Raw genomic sequence first — 16,807 nt, 5'->3', positions numbered from 1 at the left:
AACATGTTGTATACCAAAACCACTTGTTAAAACTATTCCACTTTCTGGATCATTTTGTTGCCAGGTGTGCTGGCAAGACTGAGACAATTATACAATTACTTAAAGGCATTTGGAATATTTTTATATACAAGAAATATTGACATACCATTTATTATTGGATTTTTATGTTGATTAATTAGGTCCAAATACATTAGATTTTGTACTATTTTATAGTACTATTTACTTCAGTATATATGACTTTTTAGATGAGACAACGTGCCATATGAGTGCTGCTTGCAGATCTTTGACACTGTTTTCACATTTTAAGTCATTTTGTTGCCAGGAGTGATGGTACTTTATCAGTAACTTGAGTACAAGTCTTAAATTAATTACATGGCTATTTAAAAATATTTTGAATATTTATATCTATATATGGATCTTTTTGCATTTTCTGAATGAATATGGAACTTGGAATATGTGGACTGCTCAAAACAGTTCCAGATGATAAAAAATTTCAAGAACTAAATTAAAGTGTTCATGTTTCTTCAGGGTTCTTCTCTTTACTTTATTACCTAATAATCTCATAAACCTAACTTTAGGATTACATAGTATCAACTAATATGTGATCCTTGAAAGGCCATTAGAACAGGTTTGCAAAAGTGTTGAAGTAGAAAATACGAAGAGTAGACGCTAAAAAATGTGGAATATAACAGCATATTAAATACTCTGGAGTTATTATATTAAAATACCTTTCGCCGTGAGAAAGGAAGAGAATTTTTGTTTTGCATTGACCGGCAAATTATACGGAGGTGCTGTAACGCATCTTCGAGACGCATCTAGCGGAAGGTGTTGAGAATATTGGTACTATAAAATGAAATTACGAGAAGTAGTAATTTATTATTCGTCGCTGTTTTAACATCCATCGTCCACTGGTGAACCATGTAATCGTAGGTGATAAAAAAGTGGATAATGAGTACTAATACCGAAGGTAAAGGAACACCGTTGAAGCAAAGGCCACATTAAAGGGCATCCCATCCCATAAGGAAGTCATGGTGACCATCTCTTTCCCTTGGCTCATATGGAAATTATCTCAATTTAAATTAAGTTATACTCTTCAAATACTGAAAAATAACAAATAAATTTGTAAATTATATTAATGAAAACATTTGCTTTATATTGTTGGCCTAATTAATCATTCAAATTAGATTGCATTTCTCAACCATCACCACAAATATCATAAAATTTGAAACCCATGTTATATTAATGAAAGTACTTGGTTTGTCTTCACCTAATTAATCATCTGGAGTAAATTTACTTTAAGATAGAGACATTACGATGCGAATATGCTTATCAATTTGTTAGGAAGATGCGTTTCAACCGGATGGCGGATTCCTCGTTTACTTCCTGCGCAGGCTACGCATAGAAATCTCAATAACAATGATTTATGGCGGTAATCATATCGAGAATCGGGTTTAATGAGCTCAAACATCAAAACAAGTAGCCTTAATGAGGTCTCGTTTGAGAAGATCTAATATCCAGAGATAATCCTCGTTTCTTCTGTTGCGTATTATTCTAATGCAGTGCTTCTCAACAACTAGTTTCCACTCTTCGGTTATATAGATATTGTTGTATGGCACTTGTTACACAACCGAAGCGTCATTCATTTTAATCAAATCTGCCATTAAAAACCTGCCAAAAACTGTCATTAAAATCCAATCAGTTCACGATGAATGATTATACAATAATGACCACGTGTACAGTAATTTAGACTTCATGTGATAATAGTTTATATAGAAATTTGTTAAATACATTAATTCCTTAACAAAGTACTATAATTATTGAACACAGTGCTTTTTATTGTCAGGTAAAATTTACATTTAAGTATGCCCCACGTCTTATCATAGTAATTTCCAATTATGTAACTAATGTGAGAAATTTCAATTACTATTATTACTACAATTTTCATATAATTCAAGGTACTGTATCCAAATAGTAATCACACATATTATTACTAATGAAATTTGTAACAATATGTAAAACATGAGACCCAGGTTTCATCTTTCTAAAAATTACATTCATAATAATATATCATATCACGTGGCGCAGGCACAAGTTTGGGAAACACTGTCTTAATGGTTTTCCGTTAAAGTACTCAGTTGGCAACTTTATCGTACACGCGTCCCTTAAATTTACGATTCGCGCGAAGCATAAACATCCTGCCATTATGCGAAGTTCGCTGGAGTATCCCGCCGTCGAGTATTCAAGCATTGTATTCCCTTATCGAGAGGTATCTAATAAACTATCTAATTTCACACGAACTTGACACTTTTTCTCGCAACGGAATATATACTCGTGCGATACGTATCTGCCCATTCTATTCTATTCGCGATTCGTATTAATCCTAACCATTCTTAAGAACCACGAAAAATCTAGAAATTCGAATTTCTATATTAACAAATTCTATACAAATTCTATATTACAAAATTCTATATTACAATTTCTCTACAAATTCTATATTAACAGATTTTTAACAAATTTCAGATTGATATGGTGTATTCACTTTGAAGTATCTTTGAGATGACCAAACATTCAGCACAATTTTGCCAATTCAGAGTTTAGGTTACTGTTAAAAATAAACAAAAATAGAGTAGCGCAGAAAAAATCATTTAATTCAAAAAGAATGCCCAATTCGCTTTATACTAATTCAATGTAAAAGTAATTGTACTATGTAAAACGTAAAGTACAGATTAAAATGAAGCAAATTCTAAAATTAACAAAGGTGGACTTATCGTGTCTTTCCTATGTGATCTTCAAATGGAACCATTTGAATTAAATTACGATTAAGACGCGAAAAGCGTTCATAATTGTAAATTGAGGTTATTACTCCATTGAAACCATTAAATCATAAGTAACAGTGACAATCTGAACTAGAATTGCCATAGCATAAAATTGAGAAATAAAGTAATATGTAACCTAAACTCTTGAAGGTTAAGAGGTGAAAATTGAGATTAAAACATGTAAAAAAATGTTTGGCCTTCGCATAATATTCTTGATCATTGTAACATTTGACTGAACAAAATGGCGACCAAATAGTTCTATAGTAATAATAAGAAGATTGAAAGAGAGGTTAGGTCAACTGCGTAATTCTTACCCATGTGTTCGAATGATCTTGGTTTCGTGAACAAATTGGCCAGGATAACAAGTTCTAATGGCGTATGTGCGGCTTGTTCATCGTCTTTGCAGTACGCGACTCGAAAAGGTCTCGCTGAAATCTGATTGCCTGCCGCGCGTTAAAATTGCAATCAGCTGATCTCGCATCAAGGAACACAATACCAAACAGAATCGTTACGAAATCGAATTTCGATAGCTGTGAACCGTGACTCGCTAAGCGTTTTTACCTTTCAACCCCCTCTCTGCTTTCTCTTCTTCTACTTATGCCAACCTGATGACTCGTGGCAATTTTTCAAATGTCAGTTGTAAACCGAATTTCGGTTACATACAATGAAATCATCTCTTTTGTGAAACGATAAATGAAAGGTAGCATGAACAGTTATAAGGAAGTAATAAGTAGTTAAAATAAAGAATAATTAAGTAAACCCTTAGAATTCTCTTTCATGACCCGAGTATTAAAATTAGTATGTATATTTTTATTCAATTCTGAAGTGCACAAAACGCAAACTATTTTCTTTCAATTCCATTGCATAATTCTGTGCATAAATACCTACAGTTTTATGACAAAGAAGTAGAATATGTATATCCACTGAGATCTATTAATTGAAATACACAATGGTTGTTAAAGTAGACAAATTTCTTAATTAATCAAGAATATCTGATTACTCAAATATTATTGATGAAGAAGAAAACAAAGATTATATGACCTAACAGATAATCCACTTTTCCTTCCTATTATCCTCTTGATGTCTTAAATGGAAATTGAAATGGTGCAATTACCAAAGCGCAAATAGTATTTAATTAATACAGAATGCTTGATCAGTCAAGGATATTGAAGGAACAGTCGAAGCTTTCAATCGGTAGGAATCGGTGAAACATTCACGAAGAAGTAGCGAGGGGTAGGATGTATACCTGAAAGTAGCTAAGCTAATTTGATCTTTGTACCTAGGATGCAAATAAAATTTACAGTAGAATATAGAAGGAGGTGTGTACGTGTATTAGCCGGATCATGGCCGTAAAGCAAGAGCTCGATCTGTCGAAGCACATGTTGCTTCGACCTCGCGCTCGCTCAATACTTACTCTGGTCTTATGCAAATCAGTCGAGCAGTACGTGCTGGTGGAATGATGAGCGGTTGGCTAAGGTCATCATCGAGGAAGGTTAGCGAACAGGATCGGATTCATCCCCTTTATTTAGTCGTTTGGATTCCTATGAAAATAATTGGACGACTATTAAGGAAATTATGAAATTAGGGATATTTTGAAACTTTAAGAGAAGTTTCTAAGTTAGGAGCATTGAAATTTTCAAGAAAACTATGAAATTAAAGAACTGTTGGAAAAATGAAGAAACTGGGAGTATTGAAATTAGAAAACTTTTACAAGAGAGTAAAAGTGCAATAATAAATAATGAAGTAATAAAACGTTAAAATTGAAAGTGGAAGTGCTGAATGATTTGACGACGCAGCGCGGCTGCAAAATGTCAGCGTTTTGTTAATTAGCCGCACGAGCTTAATGAAACCTCAACGGACCGTATAACCATTTAATTATGTGAAATTAGGTCGGAACGGTTGCCACTGGATTCTCACTGTATTTCAAACGACGGAAGAGGAATGTCGTTTGTCGTTTGCCGCGCTTAATTAAAAATCATGTATCCTAATTAATCATACTACGACTGCATAACGCCATTATTCAATAACAACGATCATTACATAACCTCACATAATTAAAATTCATGAGAAACAATAGTCAAGTTCGTAACAATGTACATATACATACGTATAATAATAATATACAGAGACAAATTAATGTTTAATTTGATATTAACTTTCCTAACCTATTCACGAGTAATAATATTTATCGTACCATCCGTACGATTTTCAATATTTTTTGCATATAACACATAATACAAGCCTGATAATACTCCACCAGTCTATAAAATATGCAAAAAAACCATGATACTATTCGGATCTAATCTATTCACGATTTTTTAAATTAAATAGATGATCAAAGTAAGCTTAGCATTATTTAAATGAAATATTTGAAATATCTACATTTTTACTTATAGCGATATATGTTTATTTAAATTTTACCTTCTAGTGATATATAATCTTCTTTCCTATAGCATACTTATTTCAAATAAAAACGATACGATACCGTGTAGCAAATCACATTTGTCATTTGTCACTACAAGTGCATCTTTATCATGCACGTGGTAATAATTACCTTAATTAAAAGACAACCATGTGCGTGGCCCGTGTGAAAGTAATACTAAAATTACTATAGCTCTGAGGGGTGGGGACAATGATCATCCTTGCACCCCTGCTGTTTATTTCCTCGCACTATTGACTTGAAGGTTATGCAAATATCGATGAAATCTCCATTTAGTATTATTTATCGCTTTTAATAAATAATTTGTCACTTTAAATAAATACTCAAACTAAGGGGAATATAATATTTAGAAATAAGTAAATTTCAAAGCTGGACACGTGGATTTCTAGGTTATTCATTTCAACGTTTTTTTAATTAATATTTTATATAACTGAACATTAATAAAGATACTGTATCAATTAATTCAAATTATATTGTTATATGCATATTATATATCGTATATTAATATTATATATTATATGTCACATTATTGCATTACAATATTATGAGTATGTCATATACAGAACACAATACATACACACTAAAAACAAATATACTTGTGGACTTTTAGGTTACTCTATTATGTATTATCCTATTTCTATTGATATTAATGGATATTAATAAAAATATTGTATTATGATGGAACTTCAAATTATTACTATGATAATTTACTAAACAGGGAAACTATCATCATAGATGAACCAACATTTTTTGATAATACCATCTTCAATTCGAAAAAATTAAAATTCAAAATTCAAATTACAATCAACTATTATCGCTTAATTATCAATTATAAGTTATAAATATGTACATTTATATGTATATTCTTGAACACAGGAGATAACCTTCTATCTTCTTCCCTTTATTACATTCATGTACTGATTAAATTTGTTATAAAATAAACATGCTTCTCTAGTGTTCTAATAATATTGTGTAATAACTCTATGACATACAATAATAAAATAACTAGAATAAAGTCAAATGATTAAAAATGGTATAGTGTACCTGTGATTGGAAAAGTGGCATAAGGGAAAAGGAAATATGTAGAATAAAACAATGGACATCTTCGACCATTCACCCATTATCGGACTCTCCCCCAATCTAACGAATCATGTGATTCGACATGGACGATACTTAAAGGTAACTCCTTCCGTGACATTAAAAAGGCACTCCCAGGCTCTTGTTGCATCGGTCCCTTTGCCTGACTGGTTTCACACGCTATGTCGGATGTAGAAACAGTACCGGTAACGCTATTTCTTTTGTATAGTACACCTCTCCACGATATCGGGAACAGATCTTCCTGTCACCTTTTAGACTAAATACTTAATAGGACTCGACAATTCAATAGTTATAACTATCGAGATAGTGTAAAATATAAATAAAAATCCATAGTTTTATTATTACTTACGGTCTATTTTTTAGGAGTTCCAATGATTTTTAATAAACTTTTTTCTTAAACTACATTTTTTCAGATATCTTTTATTTCGATTTCTATTCAAGTTGCATACTTTAGTCAACAACGATAGTATTTTACAATTTTAGAAAATCACATGTTAATTTATTTTATTTCAATTATACTACATATGATACATACTGCTAAAATTAATACACTAACGCTATCTACTAAGATTTCTAAGAACTTATCGTTAGCCGTGTATTAAAATTTAATGTCATGATAACATCAAAAATATTCAAACTTTCGAGTTCTCAGTTTTTCAAATTCTTAAATTTTACGATTTCCAAATTCTCAAATTTTCTAATTTTTCAATTGTCAGCTTACAATAATATCGCGTTTACGTAATTTTTAGATATTACAAATTTCTGTTTGGTTTGCAATAGGTAAAAATATCTTTTCATATAACCCCTTGCATTTACATACATATTTATGTCCTATAAATGAAGTAAGAAAGTTCGTATTCACGCCGCTAGGTGGTGCATTGTGATTAAAATTTCTCACTAGAGAGATTGAGGAGCAGAGTCGTTAAATACAAACAGAAAACTAAAATAGTTATCGCTTCTCGGCCTGATGGCTAAGATCAAAGTGTAGTATCTGTTCTTATCAGCTTAATATCTGATACACTCCCCATCGGGGAGTCAGAATATTAGTCTGATTTTTGGAAATCGGCGGAGTCGGCGGGGCTCGCTCCTCCTCTGCCACGGGTCGGCCCGGCATTGCAGTGCAGCTGGGATTGGCCCTACTTGTTAATTTATAAACAAAAAATAATATATTTAAGTAGATATTTAAGTAGATTTAATATTGTGATTATTTATAATTTTCACATTTAGTCCCTCCCCATTTCCAAGCTGAAATTTTTGTACCTGTATAAATAAGTAAAGTTATTAATTCTCTGGCCTGTGTTCTATGTTTAGAAGTTGTCATATTTATATTTGCGAAAACCACTCAACTGATCAAATTGGAACTAATTTGTCCCCGTTAATGTTTAATTTATTTAACTATATAAATGTTTGTAAGAAATAGATGGAGTCTCATTATCGTAATTCGTGAAATAGGTAATGATTTTATTTTACATATATTGTCTTGAGCTTTTTAAGAAGAGAAAAGGATAAATGTAACAAACATTTCACGCCTACTCTCGCTATATCTTATTTATGGTCATCATTAACTAATTTTAAGTAATGAAGAGTGATGATGAGGCTAAATTACTCGAATTTTGGTGAACATACTTCATTAGAATTTAAATAAGAATTACCATGATAAATTTTTCTGTTGCGCTCATCTCTCGTGATTTGGGCGCTAGTGACATCTGAGCTCGCGTAAATTAACTGTATTCACAATGATCAGTAGATAGAGATAGGAAAGAATAGACAGGATAAACGTGACATTAAATGGTACTTTGTGTCTCAGGTGTGAATTACCGATTTGTCAAAGAATTAATGTTTTTTATACTCTCTCAGATTTCCTGCGACAAACATAGTAATTAACGTGGAATATTAGTATTTTATAATGATTTATATCACAAGTAATTGTTATTGGAATACTTTTTTAGGATCTACAATTAGGAATTATCACAGATGCGACATTTTTGATGTCAGCCTCAGCGACCTCATGCTGTTTTACCAAAATTACTAAAAACTTTTGTATTGTCTAATTAGAATAATACAATCGCAAAAGTAACGTTTTAAAGATGTAATTGATTTATATACTGGCCCATGTGGCATACTACTGCCTTTTTGAATATGAGATCTTTGTTGCACCCCCTCTGTCTAGAACCGCTCAAGTAGTCTGTGCTTGTCGCACAGTCTTGCGTTCTTTCCTACGGACAAGCCATGTAGTGTCATTTATCCTCATATGCTCCAAGTCACCGTCCCTGCCACTTTCAATAGATGTCAGCACATAGTTTATCCATGGGACAAAAAACACATTAGTATGTGTTAATATGCTGCAAGAGATATATACATGTGTTAGACAAAAAGAACAATACTGTGCAACAAGGACAGATATATGTCTTTTATCAACAAGGAAGGAAAGTGGTAAGCGGAAAGAGTTAAGGAAAGATGATAATACGTTTGAATTCGCTTTTGAAAACCGATTTATTGATTGAATTTGAAAAGTTATACATTAATCTTTATAAATAAAGTTGAAACAGTAGGAACTTCTTTGTCAGAAATGATTTGAACATACATTTTTTAACATATCTTCAGCTGTTATGTGAGAAATTAGTCGAAAGATTCAAAACAGTCGCGTTTACAGTATGTTCTATATATTTGGAAATGCCAAACTCGGGTGTTTTCATCTTGATGTTTAACGACCGTATAAAGAATAACCGAGCACCCTCAGAGTCGCAGCCGCGAAAACATCGAAGCCCGTTAGCCTGTGTAGTTTGAGACATCCAAAACAATCACTATGAACGCTTGCTACATGTTTACATGCTACATTACAATGCTTGATACTAAGGACATTCGTACCAAGTACCACGATTATATCCTCGATATCCTCGTCGGCAATCCTTTCCTATAAGGAACGGGTTGCTCCGACCCATCGTGGTACATTGCTTGATGCATGTGTTGCATGGCTTGATTCAATCAGTAGCATTGTCTAGAACTGTCTTACTTCTTTCCGCATATCCTCTACATTATAGCGATTATTTGAGCAAAACGGTCCAAATCCGGAACGGTCTCTTGAATTTCGGAAATAGCTTCTGACTTGCGCTCATAGCAGGTTCACTGGTCCGCTGTACCAACACCAGTTTCCCTGGAAATAAAAGGACGAGACGCAGTCACTTACCTGCTGTCGATAATGCCACAGTAAGGACTATGAGTTTAGGAGAAGATTAGGGGAGGGAGACCACGTGTTATCATGGTTTCAGCTAGAATATATTTAAAAATATAATTAATATGTTGATATAGCACACATGTAAGAAAACAATCGTCTAGCATTCTTCACCCTTGACTACGGCAAGAGAAAGAATGAGTAAGCACATGGTGCTAGCATAAACTAGTCCATTCTCTTGGGCATCGTGGGCTAACGGGCCCCAACTTTTACTACTGCGATGCCTAACACATTTAACTATTCTGTGTACAACCACTATGCAAATTCAGTATTCTTGAACTGACATAGAGTTTCACAAACGCGACTTAACACACATTTATAATATATATGTGTATTGTAATATATTAAATTTTACTTATTAATTCTGTTTAATATCGGGGTGATGTTTTATATTAAGAGATAAATAAAGAGAAAAATTAAATAGAAAGAGTATTTCATTCGTGTATTACATTAAGCTCGTATAAATACATACACAAATATATAAGTTCGACAATCGCTTAGCAGAAAGTACAAGCGTATGTATGATAATATAAAAATTACCATGTACAAAGTATAAAACGTATACATAAAAATAATAACTACGCGCGTATACGAAACGTGCGTTGAGAAAGAAGAGATTAAATTATCCTAATCGATACATAATTATATATGTCGTTAAATACCAGTGGAGGTGATTATATATAAATGTGCATGTGACTGAGTGGTGTAAGTATATTGTGTGGTATTAAGAAGTAAAAAGCTGTAAAAACGAGGGAGGTCCGTGACGGTTGTCGCCGAGCATTCGGGAATTTGTCAGGTTTTTCTTTCTTTTTTCTATGGCGATGAATGTTGGGGCCGATTTATTTCCGTGGTGGAAGATATTGATTGCTAGCTCCAGGTCCGCCTCCAGCTGCGTAAAATTGATATTTTATTCGTTATTCAAGCAGAAAACTTTAAAATAAAATATTACATGATTTTTTAACGAAATTATACACGATTCGTAATTTAAATAGCACTGTAACGGCGAAATTATGTAGTAGCGCCATCTATAAGAGGGCTATAGAACTGGTATGTTATCTTTACAATAAGAAGCAGAAGGAACTTCTTTACCAATTTTTATACATACGAAGAAAATGCAAATAAAACTTTGGATATTTTTTAATATTAACAAAAGCTCTGTTATTTTGAAAATGAATCCACTGACAGAAAGCTTTTAATGTAATCTAAAAGTGTTCAATCTTCAAATAGTTTTGAATGTTTCTAAGCGCCTACACTATGCTTCATACTGTATATCAATTCAAAATACAGGAGTTGTAAAAATGCAAAAAATTGATCCTTCTTCAAATGTTAAGGTAATACTTTATAATACAATCTATATTATTAAAATTAATGAGAAGAATATAATATATAGTATTATATATGATTAAAAATATACTTACGTGCTTGATAGCCACCTTGGAATCCTCCCGCACCTCCTTGATAAGCAGGTGCTCCATAAGCACCAGCACCAGCACCAGCACCTGCTCGAGCCTGTCCTTCGTATTGAACATCAGCAGTATATCCATTCGCATCGTCAGCCATGTATTTTACGATTTGTGTCCTCGAGTCCGGTAAGAGTACTCTATATTCGCCTGTTACCACGTTACCGTCACTGCTCTCTCGTTGAGAGTAGTCATTGCCACTAGGGGGATCGTATACCTCATACTGGAAGCTGTATGGTTGTGGCTACAAAAATAAAATATTATCAATTATTTTTTAAAATTCTATTCCAATTCTAAAACTAGATACTACAGATTACTATAAATATGACATTATCGCGCTTCTTTTTTGATTGTAATCGTATAAAATTCTGTTCAGATACAGAAATTGTCGAACATACTCTTCCATAATCGCGACCCTGGCCTCCAGCACCACCACCTTGGTAGCCTGCATCACCACCGAATCCAGGAGCACCATAAGTGCCAGATGGACGTCCACCAAAACCAGCGTCTCCACCAGCTCCTGGAGCTCCGTACAACGCATTGGGTCTCCCCCTGAAACCTCCTCCTAAATCTCCAGACAATCCTCCTGGACCACCGAATCCAGCTCCACTGGGTCTGTTGTACTGGTAACCACTTCCACCGGCGCTACCACCCGGCAGCAATCCAGCAAGTGCATCACTAGCAAAACACGATAGCAGCAATAGCACTTTCGTTAACTGAAACAGAATAATTCCACCCTTATTTTTTACGTATACGCTGGTAAAATGCCTGAAAAATATTTATTGTTTGAAATGGGAAATGTGATATGAAAATACAGATTAGCTGGTCTATAATAACTGCATAACTGAACTTTGTTAGCATTTGAATCCTCCTATACATTAGCTAATAATATTAATAAATTGATAAGTGATATGGTATATGTAGACTTGTATTTTCCAAAATTCACTTTTAGGGATTTACTTGATTTAGTATAAAATTGATTACTATTCTGTGACAAAATTTATTAATTGATATCTTGTAACTCTTGGAAAGATTCACTAAAAATATCTTTCTTAATACCTCCAAGACCTTGACTAATAATTTCTCTTAATTAATGTTTCAAATCAAAGATTTCCAAGCTAATATCAATCTCCTCAAAAAAGTAATAATATTTTCATCGGTATTATATTTAATGGTAATCTACAGCTAATTAGAGATTATAATCAGTAATATATCCTTAAGTTTGATACATCTTCCCTTGAGTCATTTATGGAATTACTTCCTCCAGGCATGAAGCAAATGATCAAGCACGCAGAGAGAAACTTGCAGAACAAGCAGTAGCCTTGCATCACTAAATTTTGCAACATCTATGTAACAATAACATATCCAATAAACTATATTCTTAATCAAGAAGCTACACAACTTACAATTATCACAACTCTAATATCAGAAACAACTACAACAGAGCAACCAAAATGGATTAGTTATGAAACCAGGCTGAAATATCTGTCCAATTCGTGGTAAACAAATACAAGGAGTGTGATGAAGATTGTTACTATATCTATCAGTTCAAATTCATCCAATGAAGAAATATTTGCGAAATGTTTGTTGTGCCAAGTGGAAGATGTTAATATAAATTCTATAATGCAATTGCTTAGAGGGGAAAACTATTTCTCTTCTGGAATAGGATTAATAACGACATGCATGATAAACCTATTGCCTGATTTCGACATTGGACGTCATTAGTACTGGCGACAAAAAGAATTGAAGAAAATGCAAACGCCGAGTTCAATGGAAAGCTTGAAATATCGCGTGCCAATGATTTACCAATGGCGAAATTAATGTTCCACTGAAATCAGGGATGATTACTGAAGACGAGCGTGTCTTCTTCTCGTTTTGAACATTTATTGATGCACGTGTCTAGGGAAGTGAATGTTCCATCCAGCTCTAAGCACGAGGAACACAAGTAATAACTTTGAACTGGTTCAAGAAAATTGCAAATCAAAATGAAAAGATCATTCTATGCACCTACTTTGACTGAGTCCAGTTTCACAGAGCTCCAACTCATTAGAGATTCGACTTAACTACCTCGAATCTTTTTATTCTTTATAGTTCGATTTTTGGAATTGGATATTTTGTGATCTTTCAATTGTAAGATTCGATATAAGTTTCAATTAAATATGATAAATAATATAAAAAAAGTTTTGGTATTTTTGTTTTATATTATGAAAGATGAGAGTTGGAAGATTTCTTTAGCGAAATTCTTAGTGAAATTTTAGTGTTGCTACGAGTTAGTTAGTCATAACGAGTTGTATAACTTGAAACATTCAGCTTAATCGCCAATCCTGACTTATCAAACTTCTCTTTCAGTCTTCACTGTAATTAGAAATTAAAATTTCTTGACCAAGATTTAAAATTCTAAAGGATGTAACGATAGTCCTAAATTTTCAATTGAATGAATCTATGAGACCTCAAGGAAGCCTACAGTGACCTACCAAGTGTGAAGATACAAAACCCTGTACTGGCACTAAATTTTCAATTCAAGAAACTTACAACTTTGTTGTCAGGTTTGAAACTCATCTGAAAATCTCAGATCTCATGCTAAAAAATATAATTTTTCAATTTAAACCTACAGAATATGACTTAAAGAAGAAACATAATTTTAAACAATGAATAACATGAAAGAGCTATGAAATCAAATAATCTGCACTCTAACCAAATATTCTGATGTCCAGAATTAGTATCTATAAATTGGTATCTATACCGTCGCGTTACCAGAATGATGATTAGTAACCATAACCGGGAGGATAACCTACCTGGTGGTAATTCATATTGGTGTTATGAGCGAAGACGCGAAGCGAACTGAGAAGATGATCCACGGACGAGTTTATATACCATCCGGACCCTTTGTTACAGTTTATCCTTAGCGCTGCATATCCACGTATTAACCAGTATGTATTAGAATGACCGGCTATGGGTGTGGGAGGTGGAGAGGAGCAGCGCATCTTCCCTTCACTCTCGGTGATGCATCATGGGAAGAGATATCCCGTTGATGATGACTGAAACAGCTTTAAATTTTAATTGGATCCACGCACGTGACTCCTTGATCGCCTGGATCATTCGGCTGTCCAAAGAGCCTCGGGTTCCAGCTAGTAGGAGGTCTCTCAACGACCCTCTTTCCAATCCCTGGGGAACCCTCATGATCTATTGGGTTTTGCAATTTTCTTGTCAACAATTTCCTTTGTTTTTTCTTGCATATCGTGACGTTACACATTTGTTCTTTTTTAATTAATTATTCTTCTCTAGTAGATGTTTGTCGTGTTTGTTAATTAATGTTTATTATTACGGAAATTTTGAAGTTAAATTAACAATTTTCATTCCTTCGGTGCTTGACGCTTTTTGTCCATTTTAACACAGGATGTGTTTTATTTTTTCACAGAAAATTCCACGTTATTTTTTTTAATTTATGAAACTATTTTTTCTGTGCCTAAAATAGCTTTTTGCTTGTAGTCAAAATTGGTATGGGGTTACCGAAGATACGTATGAGATATATGAGTATAAATATATATAAGATGTAGATTCTACGAGTTATTTGGAATGTAAGCGTGTGCTTTGACACCTGGAAAAGTCATAGAGCTGTTCTACTCGCGTTGCACAATCCGTAGTAAATCTCTTTGTCAACGTTACGATATGAAGGCGATTCATCCGGCGTGGAAAAAAGGAAGAAACGGAGAAAAAAGGATTTCAATCTCATGCAAGTGCTCATATGTGCTGAACCAATTACTAACTTGTAATACGAATGAAAGGTGGATGAAGAAATAGGCTTTTGCTGCTTGGTGATCGAACTGGTAAAAGGCAGAAAATAAAGGAAAATCTCGTCCGTTTTAATGCCTCCATAAAAACATTGAAACACGTATCATATAAAAAATAAAAATGCAAGCTACCGTTCCAACACCAGAAAATTCCACTTATCTTATTAAATCGAAAATTAATTTTACAAACTTGTATGAAATATTTTTAACTAGATATTTTCCCATCTTTCCTATTTAATAATCGTTTATGGAATTAATCAGATGAAACTATGGAAGATCAAAAGTTTTCTAGATATGTACAGTGATTGACAAGTTCTCCTGTACTTTCACTCAGATAGAATGTGACCCTGTTTCAATATTTGGCAATAGAAGCACATCGCTGTTAACTGTTCCAGTCAAAGACTGCTCCTACGTAAGGTTTTGCAATTTTTTGCCATGCCAGACTGTCCACTGAACATCACTTTCAATCAACACCAATACCCATAATCTAACATTAGGAATTAATACAAGTATGAAGTAATACGATATACTTCTTCGGTAGACCAATTATCTAATTTATTTCCCTTATTATACGAGAATTTGAATAAAGTGCTCACCAAAAAGATATACATAATACTTTAGTTGCTTATGTAACATATTAAGAGTTCCAAGAAAGCTACCATAACGGTATTCAGACAGAAAATTGTCAACGTCCAGTTAATCGGATTTGCCCCTGAATAGCACATGTAATTGCGTGTTCGCTAGTACTAATGAATTCCACGATTGTACGCCGTTATATCGTTATTAACAGAATGAGAAATCTTTCACCAGGAGGATTACGATCTACGCGTGAGTATTTTTAAGGATCATCCTGGTAGTCGAGGCTGAATATTTTCTTAATTGCACCTTTTCTTCTGGTGTCGTTTCTTTTCCACTTTCAGCTGCCTGGAGGTTTAATGATTCAATTAAAGTTCCCCGAGTCGATGTATATACAACGTTGTTGTTGTTGTGTATCGATATCGAATCGGTCGTGCAGTTGTTGATCTGCCGCAGGTATGATCCTATAATTCCGCGCTGTCATAAATCCAATAGTATGGGATAGGAAACTCGCGGTCCCTGTTTAATATCTCTGATCGATCTACCTGTGAACTTTACAACGACGTCGTGGATCTGGCACGAAATTTTCAATTCAAATGCAGCAATTTTGACCGAACAAAATATTCCGAAATCGTTTTGTGGAAGTATTCGATAAGGCAAAGTACTTACGCGGATTGGTGGTCGCAAGGATGAATGCCATCTTACAGGCGTCAGTATTAACGTACATCTGTTATTGATACAAAATTGGTTAAATGGAAATAATATTCGTTGATTGAATCGTTTGAGTACACAACTAACAATTTCATCTCAACTATGAATTGTTCTGATAGTGATATGTTTAGATAATATCTATTTGTTATTGATCACTTTTTTAAACCATTCTGAGGATATATGTTATATATAAGTATATACATATATATATATATATTGCTGAAATATATATAAATATACATGTAATCTCAAGTTTCATAAATTATTACTTAAATATTAATATATGATTGTTTGTAATTTTAGGATCATAGGTAACAATAAAAGTCATTAAAATATTAATTACAATGACTGCATTCTGTATTAGAAGAGCAATTCCAAAAGAACGTGTAAATTTGTAGCAAGTTACCAAATCTATACTATAGGACCCTCGCTTCACACAATGACAGAAACCTTCACTAAGGAAATACGTTCGACGAACATGCCAGGAGGTTACGTGGTCCGAGTGAAAGAAACCCAATGGTATGATCTCGATCCATAGAAAGTGGTAATTTATGGTTAACGTTGGCGTTAATTCACTTGAATAGCATCCTAGTTACACATGCAAGCCAGGTTGGCATCCCTAGGACGCGTACAATTATTCTAACCACTGATATAACGACTATAGAAGTTATAATTGTTGGTAT

The 16,807-nt window shown here is 33.6% G+C and overlaps 2 protein-coding genes and 1 non-coding gene across 8 annotated transcripts in view; 1 reads left to right on the top strand and 2 right to left on the bottom strand.

Moving 5' to 3' along the window:
- Positions 1–6,578, bottom strand: part of LOC126925516 (pro-resilin-like) — a 31,872-nt gene extending 25,294 nt beyond the window's left edge. Inside the window, exons 1-2 of one of the 3 annotated variants that reach the window (XM_050741140.1) lie at positions 6,301–6,578; positions 4,231–4,357 (exon numbers count right to left, since the gene is read on the bottom strand). The gene's annotated coding sequence lies outside the window, so the exon portion shown is untranslated. The other 2 variants (XM_050741144.1, XM_050741143.1) reach the window with 2 other exon arrangements.
- Positions 6,579–7,305: 727 nt separating this feature from the next.
- On the top strand, positions 7,306–7,498 carry LOC126925964 (U2 spliceosomal RNA). Its single transcript, XR_007714199.1, has one exon. It is a non-coding gene; the product is annotated as a U2 spliceosomal RNA (small nuclear RNA).
- Positions 7,499–10,002: 2,504 nt separating this feature from the next.
- LOC126925512 (pro-resilin-like) lies at positions 10,003–16,798 on the bottom strand. 4 transcript variants are annotated; one of them, XM_050741127.1, is made up of 6 exons: positions 16,531–16,798; positions 16,083–16,140; positions 13,842–15,965; positions 11,445–11,762; positions 11,005–11,290; positions 10,003–10,475 (listed from the first exon to the last, which is right to left on the bottom strand). In XM_050741127.1, exons 3-6 carry the CDS (start codon positions 14,028–14,030, stop codon positions 10,426–10,428), a joined length of 843 nt encoding a protein of 280 aa, XP_050597084.1. In that variant the 5' UTR covers positions 14,031–15,965; positions 16,083–16,140; positions 16,531–16,798; the 3' UTR covers positions 10,003–10,425. The 4 variants fall into 4 exon arrangements, with proteins under 4 accessions (XP_050597084.1, XP_050597085.1, XP_050597087.1 ...); XM_050741128.1 differs by having other exon boundaries at positions 13,842–14,093; XM_050741130.1 differs by having other exon boundaries at positions 13,842–14,084.
- Positions 16,799–16,807: the final 9 nt, after the last annotated feature.

The sequence above is a fragment of the Bombus affinis genome, chromosome 16 (genome assembly GCF_024516045.1).
Source record: "Bombus affinis isolate iyBomAffi1 chromosome 16, iyBomAffi1.2, whole genome shotgun sequence".
NCBI lineage: Eukaryota > Metazoa > Arthropoda > Insecta > Hymenoptera > Apidae > Bombus > Bombus affinis.
Note: the sequence above shows the minus strand (reverse complement) of the source record. Positions and strands in the feature narration are given on the sequence as shown.